The 16,644-nt window shown below is 36.4% G+C and overlaps 2 protein-coding genes across 2 annotated transcripts in view; one reads left to right on the top strand and one right to left on the bottom strand.

Moving 5' to 3' along the window:
* Positions 1-16,644, top strand: part of LOC119191014 — a 125,853-nt gene that overhangs the window by 63,836 nt on the left and 45,373 nt on the right. The window lies entirely within an intron of this gene.
* Positions 682-2,197, bottom strand: LOC115447012 (vegetative cell wall protein gp1). The gene is made up of 2 exons (XM_030173901.2): positions 2,118-2,197; positions 682-2,033 (listed from the first exon to the last, which is right to left on the bottom strand). The coding sequence occupies exons 1-2, from the start codon at positions 2,169-2,171 to the stop codon at positions 801-803; spliced, it is 1,287 nt and encodes a 428-aa protein (XP_030029761.1). The 5' UTR covers positions 2,172-2,197; the 3' UTR covers positions 682-800.

Genomic DNA, 16,644 nt, shown 5'->3' with positions numbered 1-16,644 from the left:
ACATTCACCCTAAAAAACGCATATACACTATACAGTTTATCACTAGTTTAAAATAAATATTCGCGTACGCGATCAATTGAATTTAATGCAGATACGATTACCGTTCAAGGCATAACAATAAATAAAATCATATACCTTTCTCGCTTCGCCGTAATCGGTTAAAAATACGTTGCTTTTTTGGATCTGCTTTAGCGGTCTAAAATAATTATGACTAAAGCTGTTTTGATAAAATCTAGACATTATTATACATTATGAAGGCTAAATAGCGTCATGAAAAACCATTATGCGGCGTCGACACCGCAACTAACGAAGATAATTCATGAATGCTCTCATATAACGATTTAATAGTTGCTAACTACCGACGCGTGCGGGCACCACGCCGCACCGCGCTGGTTTCATAACACCGGAACTTGTTTAATAGCTTGATCTCTAGCTATGTTATAGCTTTACATGCGGAAATTAGAACATTACTTATTATCATTTTGCATATTGTCAAGTATTTATCGCTAAATGTCATTTTTTATATTTTAGAAATAAAATAACAGCTATACTTCTTGTAAAGAAACAACGATCTTATTGGCATCCACATTACCTGGTGCCTTTGCTAATTACGTTTCTGTAAAACATTAGGTAAACATTATGACAGGGGTAAATATTTTTTTGCCCATAAAATAAAATTGATCACATTTATAAAATATATTTTTGTATCACAAACGTGCAATAAATAGCTTAATTGAAAATATCTTCGCAGCATTTTCTTCGTATAAAATTAAAAATAAATATTAACGTATTTAATATTATCAGTCTTCAATTTCTTCATCGCAGTCGTCCTCATCATCTCCATCGTTCTGGTCACCACTTAATATTATAGGATTGTTTGTTGGCATCGGTATTGGATACGGAACGTAAACATTATCCGGGTTATCGCATGAAGAACAGCTGCAACATCCGCCACCCTGACACGGTCTGGTAAACAGGCTCACTAGGAGAGCAGGTAGCCATCTCTTCCAACTCGATCCTGATTTCATCATTATAATTGGAGCAGGTGGAGGAAAAGGCATAGGCATTGGCATAGCAGGTGATTGCTCAGGAGAATTTAATTGCACATTTACTGGAGATTGCACAGAATTATCCGTTCCAGATGGTATTGGTGTATATGTGTAAGAGATGGGAGACGCGATAGATTCTGAAGCTGTTTGAATTGATGATAATGACGGAAGAACCGTTATTTGGTAACCTGATTGACCAGATACATCTGATACAATTGGCACGAATGTATTTTGATTAGCATACTGCGGTACAGCTGGGATTATCGTCGCAGTTCCTGGTTGTATAAATGTGGGACAGTTATGTGGAGTTTCAAAAGATATAGTTTGCGAAGAAAACTCGGATGATGCAGGAACTGACGAACAACTGTTAATTTCGATGACCCTTGCTTGTGAAGGAGGAACTAATGCCGCACTTTCAAAGATCGGCGGCGGTAAATTTCGTTCCATAATTGAAGGTGATAAACAACCATAAGGCATGACAGGAGTTGGTGGAATATTATTAAAAGCTATTTGTGATTTTTGGAAAGGTTGAATTCGATTATCTAGCGTTACAGGGGGACCATATGTGTGTGGTAGATCCGACAGCGATGGTGCACCAACTGGTAATATAGGTGGTGTCGGAAGTATCGGAGGTATTCCTGGTAAACTTGATGGAGTTGCTAGTGCAGGACATGAATGAACCAAAGGAACAGGACTGGGCGGTTTTTGGAGTAGAGGACAGTTTATAATCGGCGGAGGTAGCGGTACTGGCGGGAGTATTTGTGGAGGGATTATTGTTGACGGGACTGTTGGGCCAATTCCATCTTGTAATTGAAACCCTGGTTGGCATTCCGGTACCCCTGTAGGCGACAGAAGCGGATTGTCCGTACGAACGGCATTTAGTGACGGCGGAGACGATACTAGCTTTTTGCCTTCTTCTTTCCAAAATCGCAATGATGGTAGTGATAGTCCCGATGGAACATTGTATGCGAAGATTGCGACATTCTGTAAATAAATACATATAATATAATACACCTGAAGCAGTAGATGTGCATAATGATATTGCAAATCAAATAAAATAGAACTTACATTTAGAGCCGAAATAATAAAAAACCAAAAGATCTGTCTCCATAGAAACTCCATTACAGACTAATATACATGCTTTTTTTAATTTACTTAATATACCTTTCATAATCATCGCGCCTTTCATACGATGTTTATCGATATGAAGTAATGTTTCATACTGTTTATCACTTTGCCATCATTTCCAATAACGAGATAACAAAATTGTAAGATAGTCAAATCATTTTGAATCAATAGTTAATAAAGAAAATATTTTATTATATAGTTACCTGTTTATACGTGGTTTACGGATATTTTGACTGTGACTTCAAATACATAAAATTGATTATTTTATATGGTATGAAAGCCGTCCTCGCTTTGCTCCAGAATTGCGATTGTACAACTGTCAGTTAATATTTAATACTAGCTTTTGCCTGTGGCTCCACCCGCGTATTTTTTTCCGGGATAAAAAGTAGCCTATAGCACTTAGGAGTAATATAGCTTCCTTCCTAAGATGAGCGCGTTTAAACGACCTCTTTAGCTTTATATTAGTATGGATAATTATGTTTAACAAAATGGCTACCTATCTGTAATAATTGGAATGTTGAATCAACAAAAAAAAATAGAATATGTACTGGCCGGCAAACTAATTATGTAATTTTGTGAATTTCTACGAGTCAGCTCTCCGACGCCTGTGTATTGCTAACAATTAATTAAATAATTATAAAGTAATTCACTGTAATTATCCTACTAAAAAGCCAGTAAAAAGTGAATTTAGTACTAGCAACCTCCATATTTATTCAAATATTCTTTGTTACAGGTAAGCTAGGATTAATTTTAATCAGCTAAATTAAGTAAAAACGCGGTAAGTAGCTTGTAATAAAGGAGATTAAGTCTTCTGGATATAGCAATGAATTGAAGAAGCTGGTATTATGGTAATAAAAATCATTTAGTATAATTATAAGTGAAAAACAAATTATAGTTATTCATGGTATAGTTAGCCTCAAAGTAACTATACCATGTATGCGGTGTAAGATTTTTCATTTGCAAAGTAATTAATATAAATTCATTTATGGAACAAAAAAAGCGGCGATAGCCTAGTTGCTTGTGGAACGGACTGCCGACTGAATGTCCGCAGGTTCAAATCCGAAGCGCGCACACCTCTGACTTTTCTAAAAAAATATGTGTGTATTCTTTGTGAATTATCGCTTGCTTTAACGGTGAAGGCAAAAATCGTGAGGAAACCTGCATACCTGAGAAATTCTCTATTAGGAATTTTCGAGGGTGTGTGAAGTCTACCCACCCCCACAAGGCCAGCGCGGTAGACTAAGGCCTATTCCCTTTCAGTAGTAGAGGAGGCCCGTGCCCAACAGTGGGAAAGTATATAATACAGGGCTGATATTATTATATTATATTATTATTATTTATGAAACGTTTTAACATTTACATTCATTTAGGACTTACCGTAAATTGTACCTTTATAAGATTTTACTGGCAGCTTCGGCTGCGTGCTGGAGTTTTCCGGGATAAAAGTCCCGCTATATATTTTCCCGGGACTGAAAGTAGTTGATAACCTTTCCAAGGTCTTAAACTACATCCATACCAAATTTCATAAAAATCCGTTCAGTACATTTTGAGTAAATCGATAACATACAGACAGATAGCTTCTGGGAAGTTTGTTTTATAATATGTATAGATATGAAACTATGTAACTGCAAACATGTAAAACAAAAACGTGATTACTCAAATACAATTATTGTTTCTAACTTTAAGTTAACTTTTCACCTGCTGTCTAGGTATTTTCAAATGTTTTACAGTCATCAAACTCATAAAATCACCTATATTGTTCGTGGGAGTTGAATGGATTATGAGATTCACACTTATGGTAAAGGAATTTATTTCTTTTTTATAGATTCATAAGGATTGCCTTCACGCGGTTGCCGAAAAAAGCAAACGAAAGAAGTTTTACCAAAAACGTACTTTATTAACGAAATCCAAAGGCGAAATCAACGTTGTAGGTGGGTTCGAAAACCTTGAATGAGACATGTGTATGAGTGGTATAGAATATCATAAATATAATATAGTATAAGGTATCCAAGATTATGTATACCTAAAATAATTATTTATGAATCAAGATAATTTCCTAAATACTTTATCAAATATTGACTTGTAAAAAACACACTGCTTTTTAAGAAAAAATTGTGTGTATTCATTGTAAAGAAACTCTTAAATTGCGGAGAAAAACATCGCTAGAAAAATAACATACTCAGTCCTAAGAACTTTTAATATAATGTGATGTCTTACCAGCATTATATGAACGTATACAACGATGAAGACTAACCTAATCCTTCTCAGTAGTAGGAAAGAAATATCCCAACTGCCAACAATGAAACAATTTAATCAAGCTCGATATTATATCTGAGTAACATTAATGTATTTTTCTTGATACAATATCGTAGCAGAATCTAAAACCATTTTAATATCATATTGGTTCTCTTGTCTCCAAGAATCCGTAAATACTTAGAACAATCGGAAAATATACAGAAACATATTACAGATTAGAGGACAATTGGTAAGTTTGTAATTGAGGGTGTCTTCCTTCATTGTAGTGGAACGGATATGGGCTTCCGCTGCGGATATTTTTATGGGCCCTCGTGACTATGCTAAGGATAACAGTGTGGCGCTTTACGGGCAATGTGGGCGAAGTAAACAACCGCGCTTCCTAGGGTGGGTCGCCTTGATTATATTACTAACCGTGTGACCATTATTTATGTTATTACGGACGTATGATTTTTATCAGGTTTTTGAACGTATTTCATTTGGATTTTATATTATGTTGTCTGTTAGTTTATCTTAAGACGCTCCCACGATCAAACGGCCTTGAGCATTCGTTCTATACATTTTGGACGCACGAGTTACAGTTGGAATATGCAAAGATTTAAAAATGACTTCATTTTTTTGAAATTTTTTAACTACCATAATCTTCCTTATTTAATTGTTTACTTAATAGTGTTGTTTGCAAATTATAATGGATTTATTCAATCACTTTAGGAGGCGATGCACGAAATCAACAATTTTAGTAGCATTTTCATTGTGAAATGAATGATACAATATTCACATTATAAAAATTTTGAAACTATCAAGTTTCAAATAATATATTTCAGAATTATGGTGTTTCATTTTCTTTCTATATGTTTTATGAATTTCGAGTACCTTTTTTTTTTTTGTTTTCGCGGAGAAAGTGCCTTATGACTACCGCCCAGCCTTCGGGGGGGGGGGCGACTGAGCGGTTATGTTGGGGTCACCGTGCCTTACGGCCCGACGTTGAGCCACCCGGATTTGATCTTGACCTTCGGGTGACCGCCGGGCCGAGTCCCTAACCTATATACACGCACGGCATACCAACTAAAACTCCGCGGTGGCCGTCTTCGGCGCATTAGGGACGACTGTGGGCTTCCTCTGACTGAAATGTTTAAGTTTTCGTCCGCAGTCGTCCTGCGCGGTGCCGCCTGTTGCGGCCCGTCTCCTATGGGGGGCTCAGAAGCCCCCGCGTAACCGAAGGACGCTCTCGGCGTCAACGGCAGCATGAGGCCTACCTTCCACGCTGCCGTCCATCTCGGGGGTCATCACAATGTGCGAGATGTGCACAACGTACACTAAGGGCGGACGGCCCCCAGCCGCCCGCCGACGACCCCCCGATGGCCCCTATTAGTCGCCTTTTACGACAGGCAGGGGATACCGTGGTGGAATTCTCCAAACGCCCCCATTCCACAGGGCGGGAGACGCCGGTCAGTCGTCCGCCCGGCGCCTCCTACGTCTCCTCTGGCGGCGGGAGGGATCTTCTCTCTCCCGATCCCTCTCGGCACTCTCCTTCTGCGAGATGACTACCTCACAAAAGTGGGCCACCGCACGCCAGGATCTTTGTCTGCCGACCATGGAAGCGACCACGGCTGGCAGCGAAAGATCTCCTCCGACGACTGATATAAGGGCGCTGCGCTCTTCGTCCCAGGCTGGACAGAACTCCAAAGTATGTTGGGCCGTATCCAGTTGGCAGTTTTCACAGTGGTGACACACGGCCGACACCTCCGTACCTACGATCCGGTACAGATACTCACCGAAGCAGCCATGCCCGGTGAGTACCTGTGACAACCGAAAGGTTGCCGCACCGTGGCGCCTGTCTAGCCACTCGGCAAATACAGGCCGCACTGCCGCAACGGTCCGGAACCCCGCTGTCGGGGCCTCCAGCCTGAGACGCCACTCCTCCACGGCGGCTCGTCGTAAGGAGGCCCTCTTGGCCTCCACCTCCTTCAGGGCCGGACGCTGCCCGCGACTGAACGCCTCCTCCCGCCAATGAAAGGCACCAGACAGAGATTTGGCGTCCAGATCCCAGGGTAGGAATCCAGCCAATAAGCAAGCCGCCTCGAACGAAACCGTGCGGTATGCCCTAATCGCCCGCTGCGCCACTACGCGCTGCGGGCCCCGCAAGAGAGCGGCAGAACGCTCTCTTAGGGCATCAGCCCAGACAGGGCTGCCGTATAGTGCCATGGACCGCACGACTCCGTGGTACAACCAATTTCGAGTACCTAGCTTCTAAAAACACGGTTAGTGTGCCGTGTTGCTGACCACGCTTAATCTTGATTTTCTATGATATGACAAATATTGACCGGGTTTGATTCTAAAAATTCTTTCACCAGTAGGTAGCTACGTTATCCTTGACTGCTTGTTTAATACAAGCAACGGATTACGCGGGTGCCACTAGCATGACCTAGCAGGAAATAAATTAGGCAGAATCAGTCGAATATTACACGGTGACTCGTAGTGTGGTAACTATGATAGTGGTTACTGTGATCACATCAAGTGCATTTTGGTAAAAAGCGTTTATTTCCCTCGCACGGGAAGTGAATTAGGGTTGTTAAAGACGCGGTAAGCTAACGACGTCCGCCTGTTATCGACGAATGATTGATGTTTGTTACGTGTGCGTAACGCACAAATTACATTAGTAGATCGTTTATCGTATTTTCTGGATATTTAGTAATTTATGGGTACAATTAGTTATGGCTGTGACTTAAATAAATTACCTAAAACGGTTGCTGCAAGCCTGCAACGCTAATCTTGTTTCATGTCGATTTTTGTTACTGTTTATATTTTAGATATTAGTCTCTGTGGTTATTATTATGTTTTATGGTTTTGTTGTTGTTGGTAAGACGACCTTCAACTGTCCATTAATTATAAATTTAAATGTAGTAAAGTATAAAAAAATGTAATGACGTTTTTTTATTGAATAAACGTAATCAAAATTGCAAAGTTGTTTACGTTTTACTGGTTCAACTGCAGTTCGGCGGAGCGTTAATTATTGTTTAATTTGTATTCGCGACGGAAATGCGCGGTAAAAATTTCGCAACCAATTTCAAGCAAACTACCGTAAAATACACTGATTACAGAATATCATTTTTTTAAATTGAACAGCAAAAATAAACTATAGAGTTTAATATCGGAACCGGGATTATGTTTGCACACATAAGCATTCTTATAAATATTCAACAGAATTCGATATTTGTTCTTTTAAGCTACCATTTCTATATTAATAATTGTAGTGCCGATAGTAAATAATATTGAGATCCAAATATGGACTATCAAGACCTGCTTACTTTAATATTGTCATCCCAGGACTAAATTTTTTTTTAATTCTCGAACAGCGTCGCAAAACCAAAATAGACAAACACCAGGACTTCTGAGCCTTAACATACAAACCTTTACCGTCATCAGCCATACTCTACAGTCCACACAGGCCATGTCAGTCCTCTTACCGAAGCGGCGCGGCGCGGCGCTTAAATAAGTGTTGATAAGCGGGCGGGTGATAGGCCGTTGCCCCTGGTTACCTGCGCGTTATCAGCCGCACGCGCCTTATCGCCAGTTGGGAAACGCGCGCCGGCGAGGACGGCAGCGTTGTGCAACACACCAGAAAGCACGTGCTTCACGGAATATTTATTCTTTATGTAAAAAAACATGCTTTGTTAGATTTATATCTCTTAACACAGGTATTACTATATCTACTTAAAAGAAGACGCCAAAAAACCTGACTGTATATATTTAATTGGTGCCTATATATATTTTTTTATTTCTTTAAGTGTTTATATTAAGTATTTACTTATCCTTATAGATTCATATGTCCCGAAACAGACTATATTAGCAAGTAAATAATTCAAATAATCATTTACAGTATTTTTCGGCCTCTAAAATAACCAACTATTTGATCCCGAGATTTAAGATATTTTTTTTTCTGTTGCGTTCGTTAGTCACATGCAAAATATTTCAATACTTACCCGAAATCCCTTAAGACCCTCTTGACTCTTGACATAAGTAAAGGAAATTAGTGCTCTTAGTAGTCATTACAATCCGGGTCTGATTGACATTTGTACGCCAAAAAACCCGTCATTCTGGGGATAGAAAATGGGGAGTTGAACTTAGCTGCATGCTGCTGCTATATTCTTATTGCATCTTTGTTTTAGTTTCGTCAGCATTCAATTGTTTATTTTTACCAGTTTTGTTTGATGCCGTAGAACGTCACACCATATTATTCTAAAAAATCTAATTTATTATCCAAATAATAATAATATCTATTCCGTTACAAATAGTCATTAAAATATGAAATGGGACGCTGTGAGATATTAGTGGTAAATTCACCTTAAGAGTGTAGATATAACAAGGTTGCTTGTATAATTGTATATTTGATGTTCCTATGTGTAATTAGTGGCCAAAGTATTAAGACTATTGAAACTACCTAAGCCAATTACACATTTGGAGAACTATATAATTATTCTAACACGTTATTCAAAACAATTTCTATAGCACGCACTTACTATAAAATTTATAGCCCAAATGATACATATTTAGCATGCTTGTAACAAACCTTGCTAGAGTCCAAATTTAGCTGTAAGACGCCAGACAGAGCGACGACCTTTGTAACGTTCGCAGTGGAATACTATAATTAACAATATGTCTGAATAAGACGTCATGAGAACAAAGAAATGAGATGCAATATGCAAAAGTAACAAACAGGGACAGGTGTGCGGCCGTGCCCTCATTCCGATTTCCTCTGTATGACGAGAATTGATTTGTGCGACTGTTTTCATAATGGTGAATGTTTTGACACAGTTTTCTACGAAATATACAAGATGGCAGACGGCGGAGTTAAGATATAATTCAAATTCTGCCGAATACGTTTCTTTTGACTGCCTGCCTCGGTGGCGTAGTTGTATTGCACGTCCGGTACAATAGCGCTCTGAGGTCCTGGGTTCGAATCCCGGGTCGGGCAAAGTGATATTTGGGTTTTTCTGCTCAGTATCAGCCCAGAGTCTGGAATTGGTGCCCGATATGGCGATAGGCTCGCCCCCTATCACATCATAGGACGGAACATACTTGGCGAAAAGTGGGTGCCCTAGTTGCGCCTCTGCATACCCCTTCGGGGATAAAATGCGTGATGTTATGTATGTATGTTTCTTTTGTATTAAACATAAAAAGATTTTTATATTTCGCCGTAAAATAATAGTAGAAAAAGCAGAGAATTTTTATCATATAATTTGGAAAAGGAACACTATTTTACAGAATAGTCACGTTTGTTTATCCATTTTCAATTTCTTGAAATTGTCAATGTTGTTCTTGAAATGGTTTCGCTTGAGAAAAACAAAGTGGAGTAACTTATTTTACATATTTAGATTTTATCAGTCGTTTTCATATCTCCGCAGTCGCCGAAGTGACTATAGAATAAAGAATTTATTAGACAGCGCTAGAGTTTCTACAAACTTATTTTTCGCAGGGATTAAATATTTTTTTCTCTTTATATACACTATTTACTTTTATAATTTTAGTTGAAATTTGAAGTTAGAACGCCCGAAATAATTTTGACTTATTAAGAAACATCTTATTGTTAAATTTATTTTACTAAAATCTTATTCTTTTGAAATCGTGTACATAATACACGTAAGTATAGCGTAGGTAATCGATCTAATAAGAACGCTAGCCTAAAATATTTTATGGGATCCAATTTCAAGCCAGTAAATTGCAAAAGGAAAGTATTTAGTTTTATTTCCAATAAATATTAAGGCATCGAGTCGTCCAAACCCTGTCAACTTATTACCAAGGAACTGCTTTAGCAACTGTCCGATTCAGAATAATACATACAAAATATACACTACAGTGTATCTTAGTACCAAGTTGCCTGAGCGATATCCATTTTATAGTAGTGTGATGTTTCGCGGCAACAAGTTATCAGCATCTACGCTGAGCCTAAATTAAATAAAACGAATCAACCACTATTAAGCTCAGACACAAAAAATATCAAAAACCATTAATAACATTAAAATATCCATCAAACTTATGCCTGCCATGTAGGTAATATAATCGGACTCATTATAACTTCTAAAGGTAAAGTTAGAAAGTTTCTCCTTGCTCGGCCCGTTCGACGGATTGGAACTCGGAGAAATTTTTGATTAATGCTTTATAAGCACGGCAACACGTTGGCTAAATTAAAAGTTTGTATCATACGTAGGCTTTGACGTATCGGTAAGTACCTACAGTTAAATTCAAGTATTTTTCTAATCGACTTTATACGGAGACCTAAAAATAATTTTGTCGTTCGTGCCTACTTAGATAGAGGCCCATTTAATAATACATAAGAATATTAATAATATAAAAGAGAAAAGATAAGTATCTCTCCTACACACGGTGGCCCAGTTAATAGTTCAGCCACCAACAAAATTGTCTAAATAAATAATAATATTATGTAGTAGTTGATTTTTTTATTATTGTAAGAGTATTTATTTCTTAAATTTAAATTTGCAATATTTTTTTTTCATTCTCCATTTTAAGTTTATTTCTATTGTTTTATTTGAAGACTTATATAATTTTATTACTTTTTTATTGTAAGTAACTACTACTGGTACTGAATACCGAACAGTTTGTGTAGTTTATATTATCCGATTGGCATTTATTGCTGTGTATGAAAGTTTAAATTCAAATATCCGCGCTGTCCAAATGTTAAAGTTGAATTCCGCTAAAGTTACACTCAAAACATTAAGCCTCATCACTCGAGTACAGTACCAATTGGAGACACGTCTAATTACTAATAGTTTGAATGAATTTGGTCTTTTGTATAGCATCAATAGAATATTATGTGGTGTTCCATAATTGTATTCTTTTTATATTCAAGTTTAAATAATTAAAAGTTTTCTTTTAAGTATTCACTAAGTGCATTTATTCCAGTCCATTTCAAAGTTTTAATTTCATTTAAGTATGTCTGAGAATAAAAAAGTTTTGTTTGAAGAAAATAAACATATACAATCTGATCATACGATAGCTTTTTCTTTATCTTAATTTCTAAATCGCAGAACACGGTAAATAAAAAGAAATTGACTAAAAGACACATATTCAATCGGGAAAATTAAAAGGAAATAGCGTCATTTTACCCGTTTAGAGGTAATGATATTAGAAAACACACCCTGCCGTATCGCATTAAGGTTAAATATCGCGTGAGTAGTTGCACTACTGCATTGGTGCAGTGCGCCCTTGACCGAAGCGAAGTGGCTTCGTTAAAAGCCTTCGAATTAAATATGAAATTTGGTGTATGAACATAGTTGAATGGTTGGTTATAATCATTCAGCGCTAAAATACGACTATAAGAGAACTACAACAGTCTGATTGAAATTAGGACAGTCTGAGTTAACGTTTTTGAAATTTAGTTTTTAAGTGCCCCGCAGAATATTTTCTTTAAAAGTAAATGATCATTTGATTCCCTCCTAACCGAATTTCGGCCCCGGCGGCCAATTTCAACCAAGGAGATCAACTAAGTACGCAGGAGATGTTATAGTGCACAAATGTGCGTGCAATCGACAGGTCCGTCAGGTCTCAGTCTGGTGGCTTGCAATCTGACATGATCGAAGAGAGATCAGGCGCAGGATTAACGGCTTTACGTTCTTTCCGAGGGGCGGAGGTATCGCACCGTCAACTTCCTGACTCGACGTAGTAATTTTCCAGATGGAAAAACCCAGTCATATCTATTTAGGCCCGACCCCAGATTCGAACCCAGGATCTCAGTACGGTAGTTGTACTCGTATTGTATAAAGTTATATGGAGGCAGTCGTTCGTTATTATGAAGCTGCCATATGATGGCATATTACACAAAGAACGACTCTACTACCCTCGTGCAACCAAGCTTAACCACTAGACAACCATGTTATACAATCTCAAGCTGTGTGCTATAACGCCTCAAGCCATTCCTTATACCGCTGCGCTGAGCAATGCGGGTTAGCGTCTCATACAAAATGTATGGTAACCAAGAATTTTTTTTAACCAGTATTATATGGCAAGCCTTCCTTAGTTTTAAATGTTTACCTTTCTTATGAAAACAGGTTTAATATAATAAAGATGTAGGAAAACACCAGATTTGGTCGAACTTTCACTAGCCATATCGTAAAAGAGTACGAGAGAAGTTGTTTAAAGACTTTTGTAAATTAAAGATTCATTTTAATGATAAAAGTTCACTAATGACGATCGTAACTTTATATAATATATAACAATAGTCTTAATTGATATTTTTTTTCCTTAAAACTTTTAAGGGATACACTACAACATTGTAAATATCCAATGACATCTATGTTAGAAACGATATAATTTTAGTAAAACATACCAAAACTATAGCGTTGTATGCAGACGCCTGCATAGAACAGGTTGTATAAGGGATGATAAAGAAAACAAAATAATACAATTTAAAGATATTATAATACCATTGCTCTCATAACTTATTGAAATCAATTGTATGACCGATTGTCAATGATTATGAAATTTTGGTTAGAGAAAATGATATAAAGTGAACAGGCGCTTGATTAGGCAGAAATGTGGGTATTGCATTTTATTCACCAGTTTTCGAATGTCGGATGACAAATGGCCTCCGACAAAAAAAGTTGGAAGCTTTCGTTTAATCGGTGTTACTTCGAAAAACTGAAAAAATCATTGTTCTAAGCTGTGGAATCTTCGAAGCGTGTTTACAAAACCAATATTTGATAGGACTTTATTTGCACGGAAAATGTGTTGTAAAAAATGAATGAAACGTTTATGAGTCGGTGATTTTGCTTTGAAAAATAACCCGTTTTACGACGTCATTGCGAGAACCTTCATAAACGGGCTTTGAGTCCTGGAAATTGCGTGCCACTGGATTAAATATTTTTTATGATTTCAGTTACGCATGTAAATATTTTCCTTTACAGTAACAGATGTGACATGATGGTAAATGGGATAAATTCTATGGAAAATTTTAATTTTCTTTACTTTTCGATTTCTAAGTGATCTTTGCTGAACAAACAATTAGATCAGATAAAACTATTTTACTCTTAAAGATAGGTAGCGTTTTAAAATCATACAATATTGAATAAAGAAACAAATAATATTAATTTATCGCGTAAAAAATGTCAACGATGACAATCTGCTTACATTTGATGCTTCAACGAACTCAATTAAAGGGGTCTGGTGTAGAGGGGGAGAAAGCAAGTTTTTCGTATTTTCTGATACTCATGACGCGGCGAAATATGTATATTGATTCAACCTGTAATATTGTTTTTATTTATATTTTTAATGATGAAGTAACAATAAAATATTATGCGAGGTTTAGATGAAGAAGAAAACTTGCAAATATTATTTTCCGCAAGCAATTTTCACCGTGCATACAGTCAAGACGAGGTGATTTTGCAAATTTTTGAAACATGCAGGACATGCGGGAAGTCGGGTGTGTACCACTATTAAAATATTGCCACTATTGTAAACTCATCTGCAAGTTGTTGCGCAATACATTGCTGCCATTACAAGTCATTACTTACTAATCTAAACTTAGCATTACAATTGGTATTAGGTAATATAAAAGTCCTCTGAAATGATTTATAGATTAACCTTTTGCTATCCTTGAAATAAAAATGTTCTAATGGCGGCCAAATCAACATTGCACCATAAATTACCGCTAAAATAACTGAATATAACGAAATATTTGGTTTAAGGACGTAGTTATTATGTCATTAAGAAATAACTAACCATACTGAGAAAATTACATGTATGTTATGTACTAGGCTGCTTGTAAGCTAAGTTTATATTATCTCTAAACCTTTAATGTTAAGGTACTGTAGTATTACTCAGTGCATTGCAAATTGCCTTATTAGTTTAATTACTGTGCTTAGGCTGAGATTAGACGATCAAATTTGTGTTATTTGAAAACTGGTTTGACGTCAAGAATTAGAATCTGTGCCTGATGGGGCTATAGGCGCACTACTGAAAGATTCTGGAAACAAGCTAACCATGAGTTCACTGTTACATTCTGCCTATCTGTATTAGCGAAACAGGTATTAAAGTCCATTTTATATGTTTGGACTAATGATTTCTTTCTTTCTTCACAAAAGTATATGAGGGTGCTAATTATTACTATTGTCGAAATACGTACATTTATCGTATATGATGACTATGTATAGGTTATAATACTTTATTTCTGTTAGAATGCGGCGTTTTTCTGATTAGTATTAATGATGTCTAATATTGAGGGAAGTAATAACAAAATTAAAATAATTAATAAACTTTCCCGTCGACGTGTAAACCTATCAACAATACTTATTTATTATAACTATATAACTTATTGTACTAACATCTGTACGTAAAATACTTTAATGTATTACTAATAAAAATACCTTATTTTCGTCTTAAAATAGGAATGTGAGACTAAATTCTATCTATATTGCAAGTATGGTATCGAGCTAAGTTCTTATCACTTTATATGGCGTAAATTATATGCCCACTATGTTTTATTGCTATACAATAATGGGATAATAACATTATATTAAGTGTAAATACGTGTTTTAAAACTCAATCCGTGAGAATACTTACAATCCACTTAGTTAATAAAGAGACTGTCATTTTATGTTATAGAAATTCTTTTCATCGGTTATAGTTCTATTGGAAATTGTAGTGTAGTGTAGTCTACTCCCTATGCCGTTTATTACTCCTGCGTCACATTTTCGAAGTGAATTGCAACGAGCAAACAGTTGTAATGTAGTTCAAAGGTCAGCAGCCAGTGTAACAGTACATTACGAGGCTCTTCTTTGGTTGCATATAAAAATAATAGGTACGAGCATGAGCTTACTGATCCATGTCAATGATGTCCAATATAGATATTTGCGGTCAACCAACGGATTTAATTGTTCGCGGTTAACAAACTCAGTATATCAGTAATCAGGTAATTATATTTTCATTGTCATCGTTATTTGTTTATTTAATATATCAACAGCTTATAAATTTGTAGTAGTAGGGGCTGGTAGCTATTTTTCTAATTTTGGATTTTAGTGAAATGTCAGTTTTTAAATAAATGGATTTCAATAGGGGACCGGCCTATGCTTGTTTTTGTCCATTATTCTATATATAATGGTTAATAATATGAAAAAGAAGTACTCCTGCGAAAACTGCATAAAAATTGGTTAAAAAATGAACGAGTAATTCATATTTAAAATATTGTAATGTGCAGAAGTGGGCGCGATGTGGGGATATCGCTACATCTCTTTCTTTCGCACGCGTCGTAATTCCCGATCACGTCACATATGGATATTTCGTCTCTTTTCTGTTTCTTGTTAATTACGCCTTCCACCGAAATTCAAAGACTTATAACTTGTTGATTTATTACCGGATTTTAAAAATTCCTTCTGTGTTATAATTTATATTATGTAAATATTTGATAAAAGTAAAGAACAAAAATGAGTCCGGTACCCTATTGACCAACTCTGAATATTATTTCCCGTTTTTCCTTGATTTCTAGAAAATTAATGAAATTATGCTTAGTAACTACATTAAGCATTATGACATATAGCTACATGTCTATTATAGGTGTACAGTTTTTATTGCATGCTGTATCGGTTGTGAAAAAAACGAAACAAAAAACATCTCTTACAGAAATAACAGTATGTAAGAAAAACAAGGTTAAATAAAAAACATGTTCATTTAAGAAGACTACAAAAAGTTAATAATCAATTTAAAAATTGCAAATAAGTCAAACATTGCGTTTTAATAGGCCATTGTGTACAACAGAAGCCCTAACAGACATTCCCCCGGAACGTCTGAGCCCTCGTATCGATTTGCTTGGGAACCCGTCGATCTAGGAGCTGGTAATGCGTCGCCTTGTTACATTTAGGTGTCCCCGCTGACGCTGCGTGGAATAACCGGAGTTTCGTTTCAACATAAATCTTATTTACATTTTATTACGTCAATATTACCATAGATAAATTCCACAAATATTTATAAAACAATGTCCTAAAATCTCTTATAGCATTCGTATTATTATAATTGTTATACTTACCTATATTTATTTCATACTCAAGTGAGTAAAGCTTTACATCTGAGGCCATGAGTAAAGGACAACAAAGATAATAAATCTGAGATGTCTCACATTCAGAGTAAACTAAATTGCCAATTGCGACTGTTGGCAAGTTAGTATAAGACGTTAAAGAGTGTTACAAATTATGTGTTACTTCGGATG

Source organism: Manduca sexta, chromosome 28, assembly GCF_014839805.1.
Source record: "Manduca sexta isolate Smith_Timp_Sample1 chromosome 28, JHU_Msex_v1.0, whole genome shotgun sequence".
NCBI lineage: Eukaryota > Metazoa > Arthropoda > Insecta > Lepidoptera > Sphingidae > Manduca > Manduca sexta.
This window is presented reverse-complemented; position numbering and strand designations above follow the sequence as displayed.